This window comes from Rhipicephalus microplus, chromosome 1, assembly GCF_043290135.1.
Source record: "Rhipicephalus microplus isolate Deutch F79 chromosome 1, USDA_Rmic, whole genome shotgun sequence".
In the NCBI taxonomy this organism is placed as follows: Eukaryota; Metazoa; Arthropoda; class Arachnida; order Ixodida; family Ixodidae; genus Rhipicephalus; species Rhipicephalus microplus.
The window spans coordinates 245,484,916-245,512,427 of NC_134700.1; the positions used below are offsets into that span (position 1 = coordinate 245,484,916).

Sequence of the window (27,512 nt, forward strand, 5' to 3'; positions counted from 1 at the left end):
GTTATTGCAGTTCACTACGCCGCCGCTCTTTAGTCTTACCAATGGTAGGTGTTCTGTGACCGAATGGTTTATTCGCTAAATACAAGTCTGCAACAACACACGTATTCAACGCCGTGAACAGTACCAGAGCAGTCCTGCCAGTTTCGAAGGCGGTTCAGCCGCGGAAAAATGTCTCATTGTGCAAGTAAGCCTTCCTTCTAGTCAGCGATCGTAAATGTGGTCAGCTGATGCAGTGACCTGGGCGCCTAGTTGCACGATATGGCATCGAAACTCACCGCTACAGTACGTGCGGTTGGCTCCAAACGGCTCAGCGTACCACAACGGGCAGCGCTTGTACTTACCAAAGCAGCGGTGGATCGCATCAAAACTTTACTCGCTACGAAGAGAGATGTTATCGGGTTGCGAGTCGGCGTCAAGCACAGGGGATGCAACGGCCTCACTTACGTTTTAGACTACGCGACCGAGAAAGGCAAGCTGGACGCTGAAGTGCAACAGGACGGAGTCAAGGTGTTCATCGACTCCAAGGCCCAGCTAACACTTCTTGGCACAGAAATGGACTACGTTGAGACGGAGCTGTTCAGCGAATTTGTTTTCAACAACCCTAACGTCAAGGGAACGTGCGGTTGCGGTGAAAGCTTTACAGTATAAACTATCGCACGGTTGTAGCGAAGTTGTTGAAGATGAGTTAGTTTGTTAAATAGTTGAGCAGTTGGCGACCTGAGTATGAAAATTAAACAGAAAAACTAGCAAAACCGAGTTTTATTTCCATTTACACCATTTAACAAATGCTGCGATTCAGCCACGCTATAGCACAGTATCATACAGGTCTCTTGACAATGTACTCCCATCAAACTCTTAACGCTGCTTCTGACACAAGTAGAATATTTTGTCATAGCAGTAAGCGAAGCTACGAATAATCAAGCGACAATAAATTTCAAGAACCCACTCTCAAAATATTCTTTAACTAAAAAATATGGCTACTGCCAGTCAACTAGCATCTTTCCTCTGCAAAATTTTCAATATGTTTTCAAAGATAATAAAAAAATATTGTTTTCACACAACAGCATTTGAAAGTCAAAACCATGATTAACAAAAAAGATTAAATTCTTCCTGCAGGATGCCATTGCAAATGTTCCCGCAGTCATTCAGCTCCATAGTTGAAGGTTATTTCTTTACAGTATAAATTTAGTCGGTGCTCCGCAATGCCACTGCAGTATGTCATCCCTCGCCATCATCCAGACTGAGAACTAGCATGGAAACTCCACAACAAAACTCCGAAGTTGCCAAGGCGTATCTGAAGCACTTCCACAAGTACAGGCTAGAGTGCGACTTCCTTTGGTCTCAAGCTGCCCTTGAGGACACCCAACAAAAAGTGAGATCAGTTTGTCACAATGCTGCCTACTTGACTGGCTGTAGTTCAAGCCTGCAGTTCAGCTCATTGACACAATTAGAATCCAGCGAGAGTCATTTAGCTAGGAAAGAAAAAGTATGGTGAGAAATACTGTTGGTGCATCCCAACAAATATAATTTTGGCAGATAACAAGCAGATGGCTTCAACCAACAGTTTGCCGCAGTGAAAATTTTGTTCCAAGATGCAGGAAAACACTTGCAGCTTTTCGGATCTGACTGAGCAGTCACGGCTTTTTTCTTTTTTTTTTTCTGTCCAAGAACAGTCCTGCACACGGGATGAATTCAAACATCCCTAAGAACTGACGGCCCTCTCCTGGTCAGCGGTTGGGCTGTCGTCGTAAAAGTCCTGTTCAACTGGTCGGCCACGAATGTACAACGGTGCACACTTTCCCATGGCACAGTCGTGCGTGATGTGCACACTCGTCACGTCTGAACCTGGGATCTCGAACATGGGCTCCAGAAGAATGGTCTCCTACAAGCAACACGAAGCACCGTGATTAACGTTAAAGTAACACAGCATATCTGCTAATCCGTGCAAACGCTACAACAAGAGCCCCCGAAAGGCTCTTGAAGATTTAGTACGAACAAGTCCCTCGGAACAATAGCAGGCCACTCTAAGCAACCCATTTAAAGTGCATGATTGCAAGGATCCGAATATGCGTATTTATCAAAATACTGTGCAAAGCTTAAGATTGCAGCCGTGTTGCCTAAATACGTAGTTTTAAGCCGCCCTTGCCCATAGCATGTTGCATGGGTGCACATCAGCACGCAGATGATCCATTTTGTTCCACATCCCAATTATGTAAAAGTCAATTTTCCCAGCTTGACTGCAAACATTTGTAGCTTATTATAGTTGGATAATATTATAATTTGTTCCATTTTAAAAAGGCTAATAGAAAGATTCTACGAATTTACTTGGAGCACAAAGACAGATACAAGAAAGTAGAACAAACAAAACAAGGGCTTGCTGTAGAACAATCGGAACGAGCGCTGACCTAGTGCTTGTTTTTTTACTTCTTTGTGTCTCCTATTTCTTTGCACTTTAAGTGTACTCGTGGATCCTTACAAACTCACCCAAGTTTCAGTTTCTTCAAAAAAAATACAAAATCTCGATCGAATTAAAAAAACTTGACAACTTTAGGTGAACAGCGAGCGCTGCCTGCCTGTTTTACAACATGCCCCAGGCGATGTAAGCTGTGTGAACAGTGCTTATCTCAAAATTTACTTTTCATAACACAATGAATCGCCCTCGCTGCATTGTGGTCTGGGAGCCTAGTAATGAGTATACAGTGCCAAGCTGTGACATCATGTGTTTGCGAAGAGCAAGTGGAAAGGTAGCAGCACTTCGATGCAATGATCATCGTTTTCTTAGTACATGATTGAAGCCAGCATCTACACATTTGCAACTATTGCTTTATAACTGAAGACTACCACCACAGACAAGTATTTGTGCTTATCAAAGATCATTGTCACAGAGCCTAGAGCTTGAGTTTAATAATTGAAACTTGAGCTAATTGATATGCGTTCATCTTTGGTTGATGCAGTGTGCTCCCCAGGCAGGGCCAAGAAATAGGAAACACAGGACAGATACTCACTCACAACTAAAACTTTATTAGGAAATAGAACATACTTCACATTTTCTCACACAAAACCTATACCAAAACATAGAAAAAATGCACTTAAAAAGTATAGGTGCATATTATACACAGAAGTTGTATAGGCATGTTTTTCTCTTTATTTTTAAAAAATTAAAGTTAGGGCTGTGGGTTACATGCTATAAAATACAGTATATATGTGATGTACACCATGGCGAAAAAATGCCTCATAATAAAAAATAAAAATAAACTTCGAAACCATGTTTTCCTGTAGACGTTGCTTAGAGAGATAAATTCTGCACTACTAAGTGAAAGTGATGGCAAGCTGACACTATCATCTTTCCTTCAAATGTAGAAGGCTGCAATGACCTTTTTAGCTATCTATTGTTGATGCTGTTAAAGTACGCTTATGTCACTAAAGAGTGCACAGCTGCATTAGCGACAATGTGCGGCAAGGCTTCGCCACTGACAATGAACATTCATGCTAAGACAAACATTCGCACATCTTTCACTTTGGCTTACGGAAATTTTTTCCGCATGGTAATGTTATCAGATAAACAAAGGCATCCTTGCAATCTGTGCAGTGAGAAGTGTGGTTTATTGCTACAGTTAACAGGAACACTTTCAATAGAGAGTTTTCGAATAGGGGCCCCAATGCCCTTAGCACTAAACTAGGTTAGTGCGAATAGTGAATTTTAGGTTCAAAGTGAAAAATGATTTTGGTTGAATAATTTCGAATCGAATTCGAATAGTATATTTGATACATAAAGAAAAATGGGCATATTTATCATGACATAACTAACCTGCACAATATATTTTTTAAAATTTAAATAGGGCCTCTATGCAAACGCCATTTGTTTTTTGTTTTTTTTTTAAAAGAAGTCGAAACAACTTTGAGTAGCAGCAGGATTTGACTTTCAGCAGGATGCAAGTCATAACCCTTAAAATACGTAACATTTTTAAATTTATTATACTTAGAGCATATAAGCCATCATAATGAGCTTTTAAGCTTAAGAAAATGAATTGATTTGAGGGTAATATTTTTATTCAAAGGGGCCGTCCGTCTTTCAAGTAGCCATGGAATGGATTCACTAGAGAAGCTTATTGCCTTATGAATTCACCGCCGCTAAAGTTTCTCACACGCTGTAAGTGCATTCTCTCTCCTTGTCCCGACAAAAACGCTGGAAACTTAGCAGAGAGGGATAGCACGAGGAAAGAAAATACGTCACACGTGCTTTCCCAGCTTGTGGACTCATTTGCCAAGGGAGATTTTTTCAGCTGAGTTTGAGAATTTATTGTGAATCGCACGCCGCGTGCTGCGCTATAATATTTGGCCTGCGTGTCTTCGGTAGCCTCGACTACCGATCGGCAGCGTTTCCTGACAATGCTCAAAAAGTGTTGCAGGGCCCCTTTAAATTTGTAGGGGAGCTTCGCGGCAACGCGGATTTTTCCTTGATAGGTGCTCTCACGGTTCAGCACCCCTACAATGCAGTAAAACTACCTTTACAGGCAACACATTCGGATTAATAGGCATTTATTCGTTCCTTGCAAATACTTCAAAATTTTCAATAATTTAAATTCGAAGCGAATTCAAATACCCTAATATTCGTTCGAATATTGGAATCATTCGAATGTTCGCACAAGCCTACACAAAACCGAAATGCTGCTTGTGTCTCACACATGCACAGTGGCCTTGACGCTATATCCTGACCCCAAAAAAGCTGAGGCCCCTATTTTAAAGCTCTTCAACACCTTTGGTTTGCTTGTCAATGCTTTTCTGCACCTTTGTGCAGCTGGTTGCGAGCTTACGTGGAGTATGAATGAATGAATGAATAGACTTTATTTAAAGTCCGGCCGTTTTACTGGGCGAGGTGGGGGAAGAGGGGATTAACCCCTGTCTTTTCCCACTCTCCATTATGATGGCAGTGCTTCAGGTGACTGCTTGAAGTCCTTGCACCCGGACGGCAGAAAAAAAAATGTTGGGCAATACGTTTCAATCCAGGTGCCACATGCAGCTTCCTTTTTTTGCTACACCGATATATTCCTATGAGAGATTTCTCCCTGGACAGATGGTGTTAGTGTAAAACAGTGCTCACCATGATAGCCCGCAGCCCTCTTGCACCAGTCTTTCGTTCCATGGCCAGATGAGCAATGGCTCTCAATGCCTCAGGCTCAAAGGTAAGTTCCACCTATAGACAAAACAAAAGAAAGTGCGAATCCTCTAAGCTACTGATATGGTCTTGATGGCAATGCAGTGTGCAGGAGTGCAACAGCCAACATATAATTTGGGGCAATTTTTGTAGCAGGAAAATCCTAATTTGTACACAAGGGCTTAAGCTTGTTGGAAATTCATGACAGTAAACTTACAGTGCAAGGACACAAAGACAAGAAAGTGGACATACAATGCTGTCTAACAAGATAGTTTTATTGCCACAGTCAATTAGTGTGCCTAATTGGGGGGCGCACAAGCAGAAAAAAGGAGGGGGGCGGGAGATGAAAGAACAACAAAAAAAAGATGAATAAAAGGAAGCATTCATATAGCATACATGTCAAAAGTAACTGCAATCAACAGCAAGAATTTCCCAAAACGTAGCAAAAAAAATCTTATCACAATCCATCCACAAGAACAACTTTACTATAAATCAGACAAAAGTACTGCCCAGTTTTCTGATGCAATCAGCTTCAATATTTTTGCATATGAGCCAAGATTGATTGTTCAACACATGCATACTCAAAAATGGCCGTGCAGCCACAATCTATGCAACGAACTTCCAAACGCTTGTGACGACTGTGAAAGTTGTTCTGGTTCTCATTGAGCTGTTCATTCAGGCAGCTCTCAGTCTGCCAAACATATTTATCACCACACGACAAGGGGATTCGATAGACCACACCTGTGGCAGATGACACAGAATGTAGTCTTCCAAGGACTACATTGAAACATGCAAAACTTGCCAAGCACATGGGAGTAGAGTATGGGAGGAGACCCTGATGCCTCATCGAACACTTGATCGATCACGAGAAAGAGTAAGGGTTGGCCTAATGGAGCAGCAAGGGAAACATTTCCTCATAACAGTAGACTACTTTAGTGGCTTTTGGGAAATTGGTCAATAGCAGTCTGCAACAACTACTGCTATCCTAAAAAAACTAAAGAAGGAGACACTGGTGATTTCATTATCAGTGACAATGGGCCACACAATTTGCCCGTGTTGAATTTGAAATGCAGCACAGTGGCAATTCCAGCAGTGCACCTCCAGCCCAGGGTATCATTAAGGAAATGTGACTCATCTCACAACCTGCCAAAGAGGGAATCGGCCTTTCAGCAGACATTGCCACTATTGCCTGCTAACCCTTGTTCCAACATTATGTACAGTAGACTCTCAGTAAACGGAACCTGAATGTACCGGGAAAATATGTTCCATTTAACAGAAGTTCCGTTTACTGAGAGGTGAACATTCATGCAGAATACTACAAGACCGAAACCAAGCATTGCAGACGATAGTTCTGTTTAAGCAGTAGTACCGTTTAACAGATTTCCATTTACTGAGAGTTTGCTGTAATTATTCAATATAAAGTTAATGTGTAAACCATGCGAAAGATCGTGAACCCATTCCTTAAGTAATGTCTCCTTCGGGAGACCGTTAAGGTAAATAATCCAAACCGAACAGAATGGTGGTGTCAGCAGCAAAGACTGCCAGGTCACTCTTGAAGAAGGCACTAGAAAGCAACGGTAACCCATGTCTAGCTGTCCATGGCTACTTCAACACACCACTTCGACAGATAGTAAGCAGCCCAGCTCAATTACCAATAGCTATAACTATATACTCGAATACACTTGTAACAGCAACGTGCTTGTCTTTAACACGCCATCTTGCTGTGTCTCACTCACAAGTTTTGTTGCTCACCAACTTAAGATCCAGAGATGTACTGATAGCTACGAGTAAACCATTTATCAAAATGTTTAAACGAAAATGACAGACATATTTGTGCTTCCAAGTGTAATTATTTTATTTAAGTTTCAGTAACATTGTTACAGGGATACGACAAAAGACGGGTGTACATATTTACAATATCTACACTAAGTGATTAGGACAACAACTCCTCTTCTTTTTCCTCTAGGTCAGCACTTAACAATATGAATAAGAAAATAAAGATCTACAGCGCCACACCATTTTTGCGAGAAGTGCCTGAACTACTCAACATCCATTCAAAACTGCTGTGTAGAAGCAGTACGGCTCGATCAAGTCAATAGAGTTATATTATTATTCTGATGGCCATTAAATTAATGACCTTTCAAATGTGCCTTTATTAAATGGGTATATGTTAGTCACAAAGTGACTGGTCGAATATGTCTTTAATTGTTAAGTTTTAGCATCCCAAAACCATGACGTGATTATGGGGGATGCCGTAGGGCCTTAAGGACTTCAGAAATTCCAACCCCTGGGGTTCATTAACATGCACCTGAATCTAAGAACACGACCCTCCAACATTCTCGCCACCATCGAAAATGCGCCGCGAATCAATATAGCGACCTTTGAGTCAGCAGTCGACCACTATAACCCCTACACCACTGGACTGGTCAAAAATGGCTGCTTTGCTCCCGAAATGACTGCTTTGGCTCATCCACTTGCTGCTCCATTTTTCAGCGCCACAACAGCAGACACAAACCTCTGAACCAATCAAATTAACAGGAGCAGGACGTCAGCTTATTTTATGGGCCAATGGCAATGCAAGATGTGCATTTCGTTTGGCGATACGTACCTGGTTGCACGCAGGTCTGAAAATTGGGTGCCTCGAGTCACTTATTGGTCGCCCGTCGCAAATGGCTGCGTGTGCAGTCGTAGCCACAAGTATGAAATAGTTATTAGATGATCGGTAACTGATGTTCGTGCTCACCAATATGACTATACAGACAATATTTGTTGTACTATGAGTTTTCCCTTTTCAGGGAACAAGAACTTACCAGTCTGACTGCCGTGTTTCTCGCCATCATAACCATGTGAAAATATGATACTGAAGAATATCAAAAGCACAACCACCAGGCAAAGGCATGAGAACAACACGGACAAACAGAAACTTCCAGCTCATTAGTGCTTGTCTGCACAATACTCTAGTTGAAATGTTGCACATTTATTATCCTTCAATATTATGAGCCATCGCACCCGGCAACAAGTTATACTGACCCTGATAACAGGAGGTCACTCACCTTGTCCAAGCCAAACAGCATCTGGTACTGAGGCACCAGTGCATTTCGCGGCTCTGTCAAGATCTGCACCAGCATGTCTTCACTCAGACTGTGGAAAGGCACAAGCACAGGGAAGCGGCCCACAAACTCAGGTATCATGCCAAACTCGATAAGGTCCCGAGCCTCCACACCACGCAGCAGAGCATCACGCTCTGCATTGTCATCACTGGCACTTGAGTAGGGCGAGGCATTGGCCATCCCGGCCTGTGAGGCAGCCCGCCGCCCAGGAGAGTCGAGCGAAGGGGCACAAAAACCGAGGTACTGCAAAGAAGCACACATCGAATGGTCCATCTCATCTTGGCCACTCACTTTAACATATGGTGTGCATTGCATGACTCTACATCAAGCTAAGCAGAAGACAAAGAATGGCCACGAGCGACACGCTATCCTTCCAGATTGTGCACACAAATATTGGAGGCCCTAATACATCTTCATGTGCCTTCGTACTTAGATTACAGATGGTGTTGGCATCAGCATCTTTTTCTTAACTCCTCGACACGTTGACACGTGTTTCACTGTGTTTACATGAGCCTGCCACGTCGATACAAGCCATGTTGTCATAGTCAAAGATCCCATGAAAGGCGAACAAGCACCAAAAGAGAAAGACGGTCTTGGTGAAGATGCTAAACCTTACAACATAAATATGCACGATTGTTGAGTAAGTGCGCATCTGCCAACTCTCCCATTTGCATGTGAGACTTGAATTTTTAGTGAACCTCCCGAAAAACAGCCCACGCATCACAGCTATAAAAAAAAATAACAAAGAACAGCGGTTATCAAGTTTTCCGGCCTTCATCTATCGTTCGCAAAGCACTCCTCAGGTCACTTTCGTCGCAGCACTCTGGAAGCATCCGGAAAAGTGTGATAAGATTAAAAAGGGGCTAGTAGCTGTCTCGGGTCATTTTGCGTCTGGTTCTGCGCACGCAGCATGTCTTTATGAGTACAATTATGATCATTAACGTCTGAAAACTATACAGGCAATCATCTTTTCCTCTTCATAGTGGTGCTGTGGCCTTAGAAAGAAAACTAATGAAGACATACAGCTTTCTGCTGTCACACACTAATTTTTAATGTTTTCTGATGATAACCGTTTCAGATGAAATGAATATTTTTCGTAACCCCGCAAATTCGCGTCACCAAGGTTTTATTGTATATGCCTATTTGTTCATTTCGAATACTCTGAAATTTCAAAGAACTTTACAATTCAGATTAAAGCAAATTTGACTACTAGAGTATTTCTTAAAATATTTTAGGTGCACAAATATTTGCACATGCCTACATTATTTGCATGACATGATCTTGGGGAGCTCATGGCCATTTCGTTAACATGACAGGTCTCAAAATCGGTATGCAGTGAATATAGGACAGGTAGCAACCTGAAGATGATGACTTGCATGTCCTGGGGGACATGATTTACAAACTACACTCATGGTGCTTTGGAGACCATTTTATAAACATCACAAGTATCAAAATTCGTATAATGTGACATGAGTGTGTGCCAAAGAAAAATGGCAGGTGGTAACATGAAAATGCATGCCATGCACACACACGATGACATGCATGGAAAAACTTGGACTTAGATCATAGTTTACATGGCATGGTTCCGGTGCGCTCGTGGTCGTTTCATTAACCTAATATATGTAAAAATTTTCATCACATGACATAAGCTTATAAAAACATTAATGACATGTCATGCACAGTATAGACGAGAATAAACATTTCATCAGCACGGTATATACGAGACGGAATACGCATGCATACATGACAAACACCTGAGCAAGTGACCTGCCGATCAGCTCAAAGGTATCCTGGCCACCAAGACAACTACACTTGTCAGAGGCTATTTGCAGCCTTTGTGCTTCACCGACACAGCCCTGAGCACTAGCCAGTGCTCCCTTGTAACTTCTGCAGCTTGTAGACCCATCAAATATTTTTATGCGGCTCCCTGTGGCACATTTCTCTCCAGTAACAACACGAACAGCTGATAGATCGACTTGCCACGAGGGCAATTCTATTTGTAGCAGCTGTGAGATCTGATGCATCGGCACTTAAACTGGCTCAGGTGAAAATGTTCGTGGCCATATGTGACAAAATTATCTATGCCGTTATCTATGTCTATGTAAATTAGGGACAGTGCTGTGTCAGCCAAGCTTTGCTAAAGACACGACTATGCACCCTCAACCTCCCATTTTTTCAAGGTTAAGACTAGCACCTTTTCATTGCGCCGTCGTCCGACAATGCGGTCAAGGCCATTGAATGCTCCGGAGGCCACAAAAAGCACGTTTGTGGTATCGACCGTCAGGGCATCTCCTCGGAGCTTGCGAGAGCTGCGTTCAGGCACACTGACCAATGTACCTTCGAGCATCTTGAGCATGCCTTGCTGAACCCCTTCTCCGCCCACGTCCCTCAGCTGGTGGATGCCTGGCACAGCCCCAATCTTGTCCACTTCGTCAAGGAATACTATTCCTGCATTTCACATACAATCCCATTCTTTAAGCCACATAATTGCATAATGAGAAAACAGTGCTATTGTGCACATAGAAATGCTTGAAAATAGCAAGTTTCGATGGACATTATATTTGCCCAGAAGCAAGACACTTATCTAAAAACAATGTTTCTTCAGTCACAATAATATTGTGTCTACTAAAAGAGCACATGAAATACTGCTTGTTCACTATGAAATAAAATATATAGGTACTCATGCCTGCATGTACACCTTCTTTGAACATAAACAGCATTGAGAAGGCTGACGGATTCAAACACGACAACTTAGGGCTAAGAAACGTACGTTTTTCTGCTTCCACTGTCTTTGTTTCGCACTATTTTAATGTAAATTTGACACTTAGATCCGAGACCGTGTTACCTATAGTGGCCATATTTGTAGCAGCAAGACGCAGGACTGACATGAAAAAAAAAAAAAAAACAACTGAATTCATAGCGAGATACAACATTTCTAGAACTAAGTCAGTTTCACAGCTCCCTGTAGGTGCCTGTTCTCCGAAGTAGCAATTGTTTTCTGAAATGTGCAGTTCCTTATGCGTTGTCCAGCAGATCGCGTTTAATCTAGAAACACGAAATATTGCAAGACAGTGCCTACAGCAAGTGTACTGCTTTCAGATTGTTCTTTTGCCTCGTTGGTTGAACACAGTCACATGCTTCAATTCAGTTCTTCTTGGGCAAGCATGGGCGCATGACCTAGTCTTAAAGGCAATCGGTTTTGAGTCTAGGGCACCCGGGTTCGAATCCCTGTCCTGCAAAGAAAACTGATTTTATTTTGCTAAGGCGACAATCTTAGATGTCTCATCAAGCACGAAAATTTGCTATTGGCGGAAGAAAAAACGAGCAATGCAAAAAAAAAAAAAAGATTGTGTGATGACATCATCATGACGCAACTAATTACCGAAATCTGTGATGTCATCGCATGAAGCCGTCGCTTTGCTGTGCCTGTGTGATCTGCCCTGCAAGCACTGAGGCAGTGCAAAACCAGGTGAGGTAGATAAAGCTTACAATGGCTCCGATCACGAAACCAGTGCAAAACCATGTTAAGTGCCAAAAGCTTCAAAGGGGAGAGGGGGGAATGAATGCTTCGACTGAAACAACAACAAAAAAGAAGACTGCTTTCGCCTTTTAGTCGCATTGGGCAAATGCATAAAAACCCTGGGAGTTTCTTCATTATTTCAGTGGTCAGCTTGCACAACAGCTGCTTGTGCTTTTGATGGTAGCTGTTAATATTTCAGCTGCCATCTCCTTCAACAATAGCAGTTTTTTGTACAAGCAGTTCCCCTGCCACTAGCTTTCTGCTGTATAAAACACCCTACGCCATCCCTGACACGGTGCCAACAATGAATTCTTGGCGACAATGCGCAGCGGGTGATGAGAGGTTCATCGCGTCATTGAGCACGAATGGTGCAGTCTGATTTGATTGATAAGTGGGGTTTAACGTCCGAAAACCACCTAATGATTATGAGATATGCCGTAGTGGAGGGCTCCGGAAATTTCAACCACCTGGGGTTCTTTAAAATGCACCCAAATCTGAGCACACGGGCCTACAGCATTTCCGCCTCCATCGGTAATGCAGCCGCAACAGCCTGGATTCAATCGCCTCGACCAGCGGGTCAGCAGCCGAGTACCTTAGCCACTAGACCACCGTGGCGGGGACGAATGATGCAGCCTGAGAAGCAAAGAGATGCGTCGCCGAAAAGTTCACTCGACCGGCTCGATGAGGGCACGCTTTTATCTTCTGGCAAGAGAGAACCCATTTCTGCCTATCTTCTTGGGCCATCTCCTTGTCCTTGTCTTCACTTTTGGTTTTGATACAAGCTCTGGCAGACCGAGAAAAAAGTGGGGCAATGCCCCAAGCACTGGCGCCTATTTTCCACATGGCACAAGAACTTTTTTTTCATTTCTGATGTACTTATAATCCTTGACAATATCGCAAACCTCAAAATGTTGTTAGTCTACCTTGCATGTGCATATGAGCTACCTAACCTTGCGACGCAGTATGCATTCCCACTTTTTAAACTCATTGGATTCCCTTGGTGGTTCAAAGAAGCGGAGACCTGTGTCATTTTTTTGTAGCCGCTTGTGCAGCCCACTGCAAAACAAGATGGCATTATTCAGTGCTGTACCTGGTCACACGTGACAACTCTTTTCCTCTGTGCTCTTTTCTAAGCGATGACAATTGACAACCAATGGCAGAAAAAAGTAAAGAAGGGCCAAGCAACGTGATATACGACACGTTGGAGTACACTATTCATGTCCAAGCAGCAACGCGCGTGCCATGACCCACAATGCGTCCTGTGCAACAAAACACAACAGCAGTGTCTTTAGTTCACACGCCAGCCACTTGTGCCAGTGCACGCGTAGACCTATGAAAATGACCTGGTTCTAAAAACAATGGCGAGATCTACAAAAAAGAAAAAAATATATTATAGAGCTTCACATATGTTACAAGTAATCAAAAAACCTTGAACAAACTTGGTGAGCTGTGCAGGATGCTTTCCATAAAAATAAGCAGTATGGAGACAACAATATTTTACATGCATGCCTTTTGCAAGGTTGCTGACCACACCATCACACAGGTCAGCACATTGGCTTGCCAGCCGCTGATTAAAATGTAGTACATACTATGAAAGAAGCTTGTGCTGTGGCAAGACACCACCAGGTAATGTTCAGGTGAGGTGTCAATAGCATTGTTTACAGTAGACTTGCCTTGCTGTGCCTTCTCCACATTGAAGTTAGCATCTTGAAGTAACTTGGCAATAACTGACTCAATGTCTTCCCCAACATAACCAGCCTGTGTCAATGTTGTGCAGTCACAAATGGCAAATGGCACATCTAGGCACCTTGCTATTGTTTGCGCTAGTAGCGTCTTTCCTGTAAGGCACAAGTGAAAGGTGTTAAGAACGCTTGTAAAGAATTCACAGTTATTTCTGACTGCATAGCCATTTCTGCATGGGCTTTGCAACTTCTGCTTAAGACAATTTAGGGCTATGAAAGTATGACCTAGGAATCATGCACCATTGCAAAAAGCATAATGAGATTTATTGAAACCAGTAAAAAAAAAATCAATCTATACGTCTTTGAAATCAAATATAAAAGAATGTGTTTTGTGCTACACTATCAAATTTACAAAATAATTTCAGTGTTCTTTCTTGAAAGCAAATGAAGTATACGAAAAATTGTGTTTGCTTGAATTTTGCTTTTCCTATGATGTGAGAGAAGCTAGCTTATATTAGCATGCATGCACACATAAAGAAGCGCCATACTTCTTGCTTTCAGCAAAGCAGGCAAAAACTTGGAGCACACATCAGCTTTGCTTTCAAGGGTTGAACAAAATAGTATAGTTATGTTCTTTACTCATAGTGATGTTTCCAAAACTCTTTTTTTTTTCTTCCTTTAACAAGTCTCATTACAACAGCTGTCCACATTCTTCCTGTTGTGCAATGACATGAAATGGATCAAGTTGATCAGCCATTGTGCTCACCTGAACCAGTGGGCCCTAGGAGTAAAATATTGCTTTTCTCAAGTCTGATTTCGGCATCAGAGGCATCTAGAACATCTGTTCCCCGCGTGCCCTGGCCATCGGCGTCGGTGCTGTGAGGCGTGGGTGATGACGGCTGACCCTGGATGCCCAGTCCCAGTGAACTTCCATGAGTGATGCCCGAAATGTGCAGCAGATCTGCTTGTAACAAACCAGAAAACTGGTGTTAGCTAGCACCACAGAACTTGCTTAAATGCTGCTTAAAACAACATATGGGATGAGCTTTTATTTGCAAAAAGCACCCGGAAACACCAACAAATACAAGCAGGGCTGCTCTTCCTTGCCTCAGTTTCCATGAATAGGAATCTTCAAGAGTTTGCTGTGCAAAAAAGACAAAACTGCTGCATACGTGGACTGCCAAAAATGTTAAATGGCAGAGTACAGAAAAAATTTGCAAAGTTTACATGTAGACTTGCTTTGTAAACTGAAGCAGATCTTGTATTCTCAACATTCTTGCATTGCTTTGAAAAAAATTCGTTGATGCCACACTCCTGATAATTTTTTAGACTTTGCTTAGAACATGGGGAAGAGCAACAACATTAAAATTTAGTTACAAGATATTTGGTAAGTTTGAAATTTCATAGAATTCAAGGTCGGTTATTTTCAAATCTGGATATTACAAGTATTGCTAAACCACCGAATAACAAATGTCAACTCAATGATATTCTCAATATAATGTCTAATTTCCCCTCATAACTTGATGCCCGTAGAACACTGCATTTTCTAACCTTAAAGTGACAAACCGTGTTTATCTACGATTTCAGTAGAATGAACTTTGACTACCAAGGAAGACCAAGACAATAAATTGAAACTTGTACTGGTGTCAGTATTCAAGCCCCATGCTTTGAATACTGGCACAGAGCTAGAAGTTGCAGTAAAAACTAAGGTTGCACAGTGGGCTTGTTGGTTATTTAGGTTATCCATAGTGCTGTGTATGTGTTTTGTATCTTCTTCCCTGTCCCGTCCTGGATGCGCTATACCGCAGATGCAGTAAAAAAGTAACAGCTTTGCCGGAAAAGAAAGCAATGAAGGCGATAGCAAAAAATTGAAAGGTCATGCACAGAATGGAAAGCAGATCGAAACATGCCCCGCATTCCTCACGCACAAATGACGAAGAAAATGTACTCACAGGTACGGATGCACGCGAATAAGCGTCTCATTTGTTATTTTGCTGTGTCTGAAAAGCGCGTGGTTTTTGCAAACGGAGACTGCAATGATTGCAGTGACCTTTGTGCACCTGGTAACTACAGCAGAATCGTTCCAGGTAAAGCCCGAGGCCAGCCAAGGCAAACGACCTTCCCCTCCTTCCCACTGCGAGATAACGGCGCGTGAGGGAGCCTCGCTCCCCTCTCTCAGCCGGGCAAAGTACGCAGAGAAGATTAAAGCGGGCGCCACCGCACGATGAGGCGACGCGCGCTCATTGTGCCATCTTGCTGATAATGCTGAAAACACAATCCCCCCCACCCCCCCACCCCCACCCTAGATGCTCGTTTGAACGGTGAAGGATGTGTTCCAGGGTGGCTCAGTGGGTAATGCCTCACTTTCACGATGCAGCAGTCTCACGTTCAATTCCGCGAGCCGGAGTGTTTTTTTTTTTCTGGATTTTTTTTCTTTTTTGCATTTTCATATATGTAGATGACCTTAGTCATATATGTAGATGACCTTTGTATACATATACAGTGCATGACATCGACGCCCACGCCGGCGGCAAAATCCAGCCGAGAGTGTCCATATAGTTGCTATCGCAATAATAAGTCGCAAACAAAACTTTCGCTGTCAGAGGTCCTTTAACCTGGATCTGCACTACAGCTAAGCGGCAGTGCAGATTTTTTCTGAATAGGTGTATTCCACAACAGTACTCTACTCTAGTGAAACCACTTTAACAGGACGAAGAAAGAGTTTGCATGCACCATAATATACAGGCATTTGTTTATTTCATATGTATTGAAATTTGGAATAATTTAAATTTATTACAGTATTAAAATACTGTAATATTCGTTTGAGTATTCTAAGAGCTCGAATGTTCAGACATGCCGAACTTAAATGCTTCTGCACAGAAGGTTTGATTTAAAGGGCCAGTTAACAGGCTCAGACTTCCCTTCTTTTTTTTCTACACCCCCCAATGAAGCACAGCAATTCATACAGTCAACCGCGGGGATGCTGTTTTTCGAATATTACAGCTCTGCACGCAGTGCAGAGTCTTCATATCGAAAAACATTCCCCGCGCTCTTTTACTACGCCTGACTAATTCTTTTTTCACGTGCAATGACGCAACGTCGCCGATCAGCGACTTGACGTAGCACGCAGCTTGTCGATTGGTCTAATCTAAACCAGTCATGACGATGGGCTACAATTTCCCCTCCTTGCGAAGAAGGGTGGCAAGGCTGCGCAAAATTTGAAACCAGCTAAAACCGGTGTTCTAACTCCTTTAACATACTTATTATAGTATGCATTCATAAAATTCTTGTGGCAGCATGTTCACAAAGCAAAAGTGCACATATTTCTCTTCATAACAATTTTTGGACCTCAGGGTAGTTTACTCACCCTTTAACTACAATGAAGCAAAGTGCCGATATTACCTGTACTATGCACACATCAAGACCATTGGTTGCCCTAACCCAGGAAGAATTATGAAGGAGTATTTGTTACACAAAGCTCATACAATTTCAATTTCTATAACAATTATTATACAACAGATAAAATGCTCTATGAAAATACATATGCAGCAATACCTGACAAAGTGGACAGAAAAGCACAATCCATCATAGCTCAATTGGTAGAGCATCAAATGCGCAACTTGAAGGTTATGGGTTCAGATACCACTAATACAAAAGGACATGTTTTGGCCTACCTCAATTGTTTGCAAGTTATGTCACAATTAGTACACTACGGTTAAAGACTACAATTAACATATTTCGACACATTTTTCTTGTGTCCTTTCGGCTGCAAAAGGGTTGACGGGAGTCTACTGTACAAAGTTCGCGGTTGTGAGGTCTCGAAATGGCATCGCACTCTCAGAGCACTCACACGGCAGACGTGATCAGGCAAACTAAATAATAATGTACATTTAGTTACTCACTTTTATAACAACAATATCACCAGCCGCATCAGATATGTCACTAGTGCCATGCTAAACAACCTTATACAATATTCCAATAAAACACAAGCAAACAACATAAATAAATACAAGGTAGTGCGGATATGCCTCTTACCGATATTCAACTCGTCACGAAGGATCCACAGGAAACGACCCGCAGTTGCCGTCCCTTGTGGATCCCTCGCTAAACATGTCCACCCAGGCAATGGGCATCCCCCAAAAGAGACTAGCTACTTTCTTCTGTGTGCCAGCCTAGCTATTTTGTCACAGCAGTGCAATGGTGTTGCCGCTAACCCTACCCCGTGCAAGCACAGCACCACTTCCTGCTCTGCAGCTACTAAACCTAAATGTGGCCTATCCGCACAAGACACATGTGTGCAACGAGGTGCAAACGACTTTCCAGGGGGGTGATAGCACCCCTCGCAAGGTAGACGGTACACAGAGGCCGCCAATTGAAGTTTCCTGCTCAGTTCTTTGCATAATAACCTGAGCTGGCTCTTTCAAAGAGGTTTCACAATGCAGTACTCACCCCTTGTTGTGAATGCAGTGTGAGTTTGCCCATCCACAACACTACCAGTCTCCGTTTTCGATGCAGCACTGGACGCAGGAAGGTTGTTGTAGATTCGCTTGTAGTGGTTGTAAACAGCAACCGACAGTACCTTCTTGGCATAATTTTGTCCAATTACGTGATGGTTCAGGTACTCATAGATCTAAAGCAAGAAAAATAATTAAATTATTTTTCTCACTACTTGTACATGATGTGCAAAAAGAATGAGCATGCATAATGTGACGAACAATTGAACCACACTTTCGGCTTCTTGCGTCACACTTTGCATTGGCTCCTATTTCATTGAAACATCTTAATTTTTATGAAAGTAATGAAGTCTAAACTCAAGCATGCCTCCTCAATCTGTGGTCCTCATTCTTGTACATTTATTCACGCGCTAGAAGTCATCTGAAATCAGTCAACTCGTTTCATTGTTGCTAAATGCTCTCATACTGCCTCTGTCACTTCAGTCAAAAATTTGCGCCAAATCTTACTAACAGAAGGAAAGCAAGTCTGTCTATGCATCTTTCATAAAATGTTCTTAATGATTCCTATACCAAAACATGCATTGTTCTGACCATCTTCATATGTTTTCACCATAACTTACACATAAATTAAATCCCCATATTGAGGGGCTACCACAGCCGAACGAAATACGTTAAGTAGAAGAACATCTTGTGGCTCGAGCATTTAAAAACAATTAGATCATTTTTTTCCTCACTAAACGAGGCACACAGCTTGGAAAGCTCATTTCAGTCTCATAACAGCGTCTCCAGCTGTAACAGGAGTGTTAAGCCCATGACAGGATGAACCACAATATCTTTGATGTCATCTCATCTAGATAACTCGTAACGCAAATACCAGTGAGGCAACAGGTTACTTCAGGAGGGGCTGCCAAATTTTAGGGATAGTGTACAAGGTAGGTGTGCAATGTTGTGGGATCAGGCTAGCTAAGAATGGATTGGCCTTACGTTGAAGTGTTTAAAAGCAGATGCAATGAACGGCAGGATGCTGTATGAGTCGTCTCGATTCAATTCCACATGGAAATTTGAAGAGCATCTTGATGAGTTTTATGCCCACGATGTTTGTCTAAGCTATTTGTTTATGGTTCATAAAGAGAAGAATTCAGAAGCTGTGCAAAGTGTCACAGCTTGCGTAAGCTTTGCGGGGAAGTACGGTTTGGGGCAAAAAAACAAAAATGTTTTGTAGTGAGTGGCAATATAAGGCTGGATGAGTGCGTCCACATAACAAGCCAGGAAGCCAGTGTAAATGGGAGTTTATCCACTATCATGCAGCAGACTAGGGCAGAACAATCGTCTTGAAATAGTTTTCATATCAAGTATGCTAGAAATGGTTTTCATATCAAGTAAAGTGAGTAATTGTACAATATATGAGACTTCAGAATGGTTGCGATTCTCATGTTTTTGTGATACCAACACTTCTGCAAAGCGTCAGGATTATGCATGTGTTAAAGTCTGCGGCTGTTCTGATGATCCAACAACCACTGACTTTTTAAAAACCTTCATTTGACGCATTTCAAATTTTATATATTTAAAAGCTTGAATAGACTGACCAGCTCTCAAAAAATTTTAAGTGAACTGCCAAACAATCTTTGACATATGGGGCTTTTCCGTTGTACACAAAGCATCCTACAGTATAACCTCATTCATACGTTTAAAAAATATGCAAAGCAAAAATACATTTTCTAGAAAAGCGGAAATTCTGAACACATTAAAGCATGACATAGTTCCACTTGATAATGATATTGTAAGTGTTTGCATTAAGAAATCACACGAATAGGGAACATATTGTCACGAGAGGAAACGATAGACAGGAACTCGAAGTGGACGACTGTTTACTCAGCCACAACAGCCATTCACTTCTTTGCTCTCCTCTTCTGCCACCAAGACAGCGTGGCATTACCCTCTCCCCAAAGAAAAAAAAAGAAGACATATCGCATGAATGCTGTGGCTCTGAAAAACAACAAAAGGTAGTAAAAAATGTCTGTGTCCATTGAAAAGAAAAAGGACGAGATGAAAAAAAAAAAAAGAAGCAAGAAAGAAATGTACAATTGTCTTGAAGGCAAGTGCCCCATCACAAAGTTCTTGACTTGCAGTTAAGGCGAATATTAAGGCTTCATCCTGGAGACATGAACCATATCCGAGGAGCGTGGTCTACGAGAATGGTGCGAGGTGTCTGCTGGGACAACCTTGTAGTTCACTTCCCCGATGCGATGAAGAACTCGGTAGGGTCCAAAGTACCGACACAACAATTTTTCTGAGCGTCCACGTTGACGTATAAAAGTCCAAACCCAGACTAGATCACCGGGTTCGTATATTACTGCTTTGTGGTGGGTGTTGTACTGGCGAGCATCTTGATTTTGCCGCGATAAATTGCGAAAGCGCGCCAGCTGCCGGGCGTCTTCGGCACACTGAACAAATACATCTGCGTCCGGGGTAATCAGGTCCGGCAGACTTGGTTGCAGCATAGTGTCAAGCATTGTGGTGACGTCGCGGCCGTAAACCAAAGAAAAAGGAGCGAAGCCAGTGGTTTTCTGCAGAGCCGTATTGTAGGCAAATGTTATATACGGAAGGAATTCATCCTAATTCTTATGATCCTTGGCGACATACATCGAAAGCATATCTGCAATAGTTTTGTTAGGGCGTTCGGTTAACCCGTTAGTCTGCGGGTGGTACGCAGTTGCTGTTCAGTGCGTCATACCACTCAGCAACAGGATCTCTCGAAGCAACTGTGCCATAAAAGCAGTGCCACAATCTGTGACGACGACAGCGGGAGCACCGGAGCAGAGAACAATGTTCTTGATAAAAAAGTCAGCCACATAGGAAGTAGCTGCTTGCTGGGCGGCTTGTGTTTTGCAGTATCTGGTCAAGTAATCAGTGGCAACCACAATCCAGCGGTTACCAGCCGTAGACTTTAGAAATGAGCCGAGTAAATCCATCTCAACCTCTTCAAAAGATGCGTGAGGGGATTGTAAAGGCTGAAGCAGACCGGCTGGTCTCGTCGTTGGATTTTCGCAGCGCTGGCAGGCTGTGCATGTCTTGACGTACTGCCGGATGGTTTTCGTAAGTTTCCGCAAGTAGTATTTGTCCTTGATCCGCGCCAAAGTACGCGCGAAGCCAAGATGCCCTGACGATCGCTCGTCGTGACAAGCACGCAAAATATCATCGCCAGGATGTCTTGGCGCAGACAGAAAGATGACAAACCACGCGCGAACTGACGTGGGGGTTGTGGGTGACGTCCCTCACGGTATTCGATCAGTAGTTGTAATTCTAAGTCTACGCGTTGCTGCTCAGCCACGTTTAATGATGTGAGAATAGCAAAGCAGCTGAAGTCTTCATCCTTGTCTTCTGCAGCGACCTCAACGGGTGCGCGGGAAAGACAGTCAGCGTCGGTGTGTTTCTGGCCAGACTTGTAAACCATCGTTATATCGAATTCCTGTAAACGAAGGCTCCATCTTGCGAGACGGCCCGAAGGATCTTTCAGATTTGCTAGCCAGCAGAGAGACTGGTGGTCACTGACGATTCGGAAGGGGCGTTCGTACAAGTAGGGCCTGAATTTCGTTATGGCCCATACAACTGCCAGACATTCTTTTTCAGTCGTCGTGTAGTTTTTTTCCGCAGATGACAATGTGCGGCTAGCATAGGCGATGACGCGTTCCACGCCATCTTGATATTGCACGAGAATAGCTCCAAGGCCTAGGTTACTCGCGTCAGTGCGGACTTCTGTGTCTGCTTCAGTGTCGAAGTGACCAAGGATCGGCGAAGTTTGAAGGTCGCAAAAAGCGTCGCATTTTTTGGAGCCACAGACAAAGGTGACGTCGTCCTTGACGAGTTGTTGTAGAGGGTCGGCGATTTTCGAAAAATTCGGCACGAAGCGGCGGTAACAAGCACAGAGGCCCAGAAATCGACGTACATCATGCTTTGTTCTCGGTATCGGGAACAAAGCAACTGCAATAGCCTTCTCAGAATCGGGGCGAACACCACTGCTGCTGATAATGTGGACTGTGGACAGGAATTCGAGTTCCTCTTATCCAAAATAACACTTTTCTGGTTTCAGAGAAAGGTCGGCAGTGCGAATAGCCAGAATAATTACCGCAAGCCGCTCAATGTGCTGTTCAAAAGTCGTAGAAAAAATGACTACGTCGTCTAAATACACTAAACAAGAGTGCCACTTTAGGTCACGTAAAATTGTGTCCATCATTCATTGGAATGTGGCTGGAGCGGAGCACAGGCTAAAAGGGAGAACTTTAAATTCATAGAGATCGTCAGGTGTAATAACGCTTTTTTTTCTCGGTTCCATTCATCTACTTCAATCTTCCAATATCCGCTACGGAGATCCATGGAAAAGAAGTAACGGGCGTGTCGCAGGCGATCCAAGGAGTCATCAATACGAGGAAGAGGATATACGTCTTTTTTTGTTATCTTGCTCAGTTTGCGGTAGTCGACGCAGAAATCTCAAGCCTGGCGGTGCACGTTCCTATAGGGGATACGAGGTGTCCTCCAGCGGTAATTAGTTGAGGGCCGTCCAACATTGTCAGCACCTTATGTAGACGGGTGGCCAATGAAGCACTCATAACCGAGTAATCAGCTTGCGTGTCAACAAGCGCAGTCACCGGATAACAGTCGACAAAAACGGTAATGGCAGCGGACGTTCTGTTGGCAGTTTCAGAAACAGGCTTTAACGGCACGTCGTAAGGCAGCGGCGGAGGGTATTTGTCGATTCGCGTGACAGCGGCCTCACCTCCGGAGGTCGCCCTTTTCAGTTTCCCCGGCGTGGGCTTGTGCCACTGACACCAATGGGATTTCACTGCACGCCACCAGTTTTTTATTTCGTCGTCAGTTCCAGTGAAATGCAGCCACCCTGGCCAAGGAATGGGGCTGTTAAACCAGTAGCCATAACAGCCACCATGTTCCACAAGATAGACAAGAATTACAGCAATGCTGATAGAAGCATGACTTACCTTCTTTGGAGGAGGAGGTGGCTTGCGAACCAATCCAGATTTGTCTGCACTAATGCGGGCTTCTTTAAGAGTCTTCTTGGTGTCCATGTCTGACAGGACCACAAAGAAGTGGTGACACTTCTCGCACTTGACAAACCGCGTTGATGCTGCACCGAATTAGAAGACGTTAGCCATGCATACACAATGCAATTAAAGATGGCCCCAAACTTCCCGTAAAGAATTCCCTAATAAAAACTTTAATTACATAGCTTTTACAAAGTCGACATCACGAAGTTAGCCGCTACTCAATTCAAATTAGTAATTGATATGCCTGAAACAGCCGATTTTCTTGGCTGTGTTTATAATTAGTCCTTGTGAAGAGTAGTATTGAGCAAGAGCCATTGAAGTAAAGACAAACTTTAGAACAAAATAAACTGTACAACATTAGGAAGAGCACTAGGTTAGTTAGATATGCGAGATTGTATGACTTATCAGTGCCTATGAGATAACAGGAAGAAACTGAGCAGAGAAAATAGACAAGGACAACAGGACAAAGAAGATGCTGTCTTCAACTAGTTTTACAATTGAGAAAGAACCCAACCCCTTGTCATTCGGAAGCAAGATGCCACAGTGCACTCGTGAATTTACTCCCCAGATGTGTGTCACACAAGCATGTTACTGCAGAATCACAATGAAGTACACCAAACAAAAGAAGAACTAAGAATTTAAGACAATTCAGCTCTCCATATGGGAGCCTTGTTCATAACAAAAAAGGTTTCAAAGAAGAGATGAAGAAAACTAACAGACAAAGGTTTCCACATGGGTGCAGGGATTGCCACACTTGGGGCAGCAGAGGTGTCCATCTCCCCGGTTTCCACCGCCTGTGCCTCCTCGTATTCCGCCTTTGTCCACTCCAGAACTGGTACCACGAAGTCCCATGTCATCATCCCCGCTTCCATTGTTGCCACCTCCGACTGCAGTACGCAGAGTGGCGACCAGAAGGCACCGACTTCCCGAGCTGATTGGCAACACCCTGTGCACGGATGCTCTGCTCTGCTGACCTTCACAACCAAAACAACGATGGAACTCTTTCACAACATTGGTAGGTACTAACATAATTAACAGGACCCAAGTTAATCGATATATCAAGGAGTAAATTAGTAAGAAGCAAAGACTGAGCAGAAACAAAAAAGTAGATTCTTGCAATCATATTTTTTTGTTCTTAAACTTGAGAAAACACTGAACTCTGAATCCTTAAAATAGTTATTGAAGAAGCCTCGAACCATGCATTTTTCAAGTTCAAGGAACATCAATCGGCAAATAAACTAATGAGTCAAATCACTCAGACCCAACTGACCTTCAAATCGAGCCATATAACAACTGTTGGGGTTAAAATACAATCACTCCACCCCTCTACTGTTTTTCTAGCCATTCTTTTTTATTATTCAGCAGAAAGCCTTACATGAACAGAGTATTGAAACTGATAGAGCAGAAATGCTTGAACCATTGCTTGCCAGTTGATTATCTAAATTTCATTTTTGTCTTTTGTGCCTTTTCCTTTAATTGTCCTTGCTGTTACTACATTCCTTTATGTTTCACATATGTTATGCTACTATTCTTGTTAACGAGATAATTGCATGCCTAACTTCTCATTGTCATCCACTCTGCAACAACTCCACTGGGTCAGCAGCAGTGTCAGATAACAAATAATAACCCTCGCAGGTTCTTCCTTGTCCACAGTGATTCTGTGTACAACAGTGACAAAACAACCCATTATTCGCTTAACAACTGGTTTCTCAAGTGGCTAGCCAATTAATTTTCCATGCTACTGCTCCTACTCAAGTGTGTTGCAGTGAAGTACATCTTCTGCTTAGTCGTATGTAGCTCGGCATGTTTTTTTTATCCTAGCGGCAATCACAGTCTTCATCGGTTACCTAATACATAGGACACAATCCAGTGTGGCTATCTTGTTCTTTACATTGCAACCCCATAGCCAAACTAATGAATTCAGTGTCACAGAAAGCCCTGATATGTCAAGGCTCTATCAGGTTAATTGCACAGAATATCATGTCCATGTCCTGGTTAAATAATGCAGAAATGATGGCTCTCGTGACACCCCCAAGTCACACAATTCTGGCAATAGACACCAAGAGCTTGTGGCACAACTGCTGGCAGAGACTGGCACATTCACAGACAGATTGCAGAGTAACTATGACACTTAATTATAACCAATGGATGATGTAGCCTATCGCAGTGTCATTTACCTCATTGCATACATTGCAGCCCTCATAGTTTCACATGGCTCTTGATTGTACGTGCGACAAAATGAAGAGATGGCTGCTGTTAGTTGCGTGCAATACAGCTCGTATGGTGTTCTAGGGAATATCACTCACGCTGATGACAAATTTTCATCTCAAATGTGACTCAAGCCATGCAAGGTGCCTCGAATAGGAGCTCAAAGGTAGGCATTATTTGTTTTTGCTTCCATATCAATGTAAGTGTAAGAAATTTTAAGTTTGTTTTATAAACTCACATACACCATTACACAAAGCACGAAATTAAATACAGGTGCAGAATCAACAGTGTAATGTTGCTGACAGATGTTCGGCCCTGTTTTGAACCCTTTACGCTAGGCTGAACCCAATTAGATTCAATTTAACATACAGCAACTGCCCATGCTGGCATCCTGAATGTGAAAGGTAGTGTGCATAAAGCAACTATGCCTCTCTTGCCTATGCCGTGCATAATACCTCTTGACTGCGCTAGTAATGATGCAACAATGGGAAGGGATCTATTCAACACTCACTGTTGGCAACTTTCCTCAAGATGATTGACCTTGTTGGGCTGACTGCGCAACGTATTGCTGACATTTTCTGTGTTAAGAGATAAAAAGAACACTCAGAAACACTAGTTAAAACACACATATGGTGACACGAAATAGTGAACATGGGAACTAAACTTAAAAGTAGAAGGAAAGCAAGGGCGAAACGCCTTTAATGCTGGTTGTGTTCTGTCTGGACAGAATTCTGTTCTGCCCAGACAGAGTTTTCAGATATGTATCAAGTTTTGTTCAGCACACCTTTTAGCCTGCAATGAGTTCTCCCGTAGGTGCCCTGTTGCCTCGTCACCTTATGTGATGAGCTGTGTACGAACTGGGCTTACGGTTGTGATAGCTAAACGTTTGTAGGCTCAAAATTGTTGTTCTTTTTTTTTCTGGTTAGGCTAGAATTTGTAGTCTGGGTCATGTCTAGATGATGGTACTTGACATGCATATTTTACTTAATGCTGAAACAAACAGACCTCTACAGTGAATGGGAGAGTTAATATGAAAATTGGAAGCTTGGGGTAACATGACCTAAAGTGAAACGTAGTGATGTTGTGGTTGGAGCGGTTGCGGCAAGTACTGCTGTTTAGCCATTCAGTGGTTGGCCTGTGTCACTGGGGGCCAACATCTGACAATGCCGCTCCATGCAATAAGCCCCAGCCTGTCATCAGCCTTCAGGCCACAAAATAATCAAGCTGCAGCGTTGTCTGCATATGTGCGCGTACACAAACACATTATTTTGTACATAAATGATTCACGCAGAAAAAAAAAAAGACTTTGCTGAATTTGTAAACAAATGTACTCCACTGAAGATTAAACCTGCCAGTGCCCTAATCAACTAGCGAACTTGGGAGCATTATGAGTGGGTACACTGGAAACCTTACCGGCTATTTCTAGACGCATGCAGGAAAATATACGTGGTTGTGGTGGAAAAATCCAGAAACTATGCGGTGCCCGTCACAATTAATACAATCGCAGTAATGAAAAAGGGTGGTGCGCGTCGCTGTCTAAAACGCACTGTATTATTTTATGATTAGATGCCATCATTGCCGATGATGACTTCCACAAATAGAGCACATTGGTTGTCACGTATCAGTCATTGTCAGTTCATTAAACCGTCGTGACATTACGCGGGAGGCGAAAGTACGCACAATTGGACACATAGCACAAACTAATTCGCGGCGCGTAACTAGCAAAATCAATTCACACAAACAAAGCGGAAACCGCTCGTATACATCCCGGATGCGTCGATCAGAATATAACTGGAAGGTGCGCATGATCAGGGAGATGTAAACAACTACGATAAAGGCATCAGAAATGCGGTGAGAACATTCGAATGGCCTTGAAGGCGAGATTTAGCAAGAAACCTAAACAAACGCTACAACTTGCGTTCGTGTAAAGAGGCAGTGAGCGTAAGCCTAAGTTAGACAACTAAAACGGAAAAGAAATAAATGAAAAACAATCTAGCGGATAGAGCACAACCAAGGCAGCGCGATTGATCAGAAAACCTTACCTCAGCTGCTGCGGTGAAAGTGTTGCTGCTCGTAGATATTGCTCTCGCGGCTGAACAGGTTTCCTTTTACACGCACGAAGCGTTCGCCGAGCATGAAACTGGGGCGTTAGCACAATAGCACACTTTCTCTTTGCGTTGCACAACTCGCGTCAGCGAAAGTAAACCGAGAATCTAGTTCTAAAAGCATTCATTTTCGGTCGGCTCACAGTAATGTCAGGTGCTTTAGTTTTCTCTCGCTCCAATAGAGGATGCCACATGTCAAAACGTTTAAGCCATCAACT

The 27,512-nt window shown here is 43.0% G+C and overlaps 3 protein-coding genes across 3 annotated transcripts in view; 1 reads left to right on the forward strand and 2 right to left on the reverse strand.

The window, feature by feature from the left end:
* MagR (Iron-sulfur cluster assembly 1 homolog MagR) lies at window positions 1–752 on the forward strand. Its single transcript, XM_037434554.2, has one exon. The coding sequence runs from the start codon at window positions 259–261 to the stop codon at window positions 646–648; it is 390 nt and encodes a 129-aa protein (XP_037290451.2). The 5' UTR covers window positions 1–258; the 3' UTR covers window positions 649–752.
* The window catches only part of LOC142814169 (uncharacterized), a 578,033-nt gene that overhangs the window by 74,773 nt on the left and 475,748 nt on the right, over window positions 1–27,512 (reverse strand). The window lies entirely within an intron of this gene.
* On the reverse strand, window positions 742–27,512 carry ClpX (Caseinolytic protease chaperone subunit). Its single transcript, XM_037434548.2, has 11 exons — window positions 27,232–27,512; window positions 25,701–25,767; window positions 23,698–23,955; window positions 22,916–23,061; window positions 17,917–18,097; window positions 14,234–14,428; window positions 13,459–13,623; window positions 10,460–10,713; window positions 8,209–8,508; window positions 5,102–5,194; window positions 742–1,882 (listed from the first exon to the last, which is right to left on the reverse strand). The coding sequence occupies exons 2-11, from the start codon at window positions 25,762–25,764 to the stop codon at window positions 1,703–1,705; spliced, it is 1,836 nt and encodes a 611-aa protein (XP_037290445.2). The 5' UTR covers window positions 25,765–25,767; window positions 27,232–27,512; the 3' UTR covers window positions 742–1,702.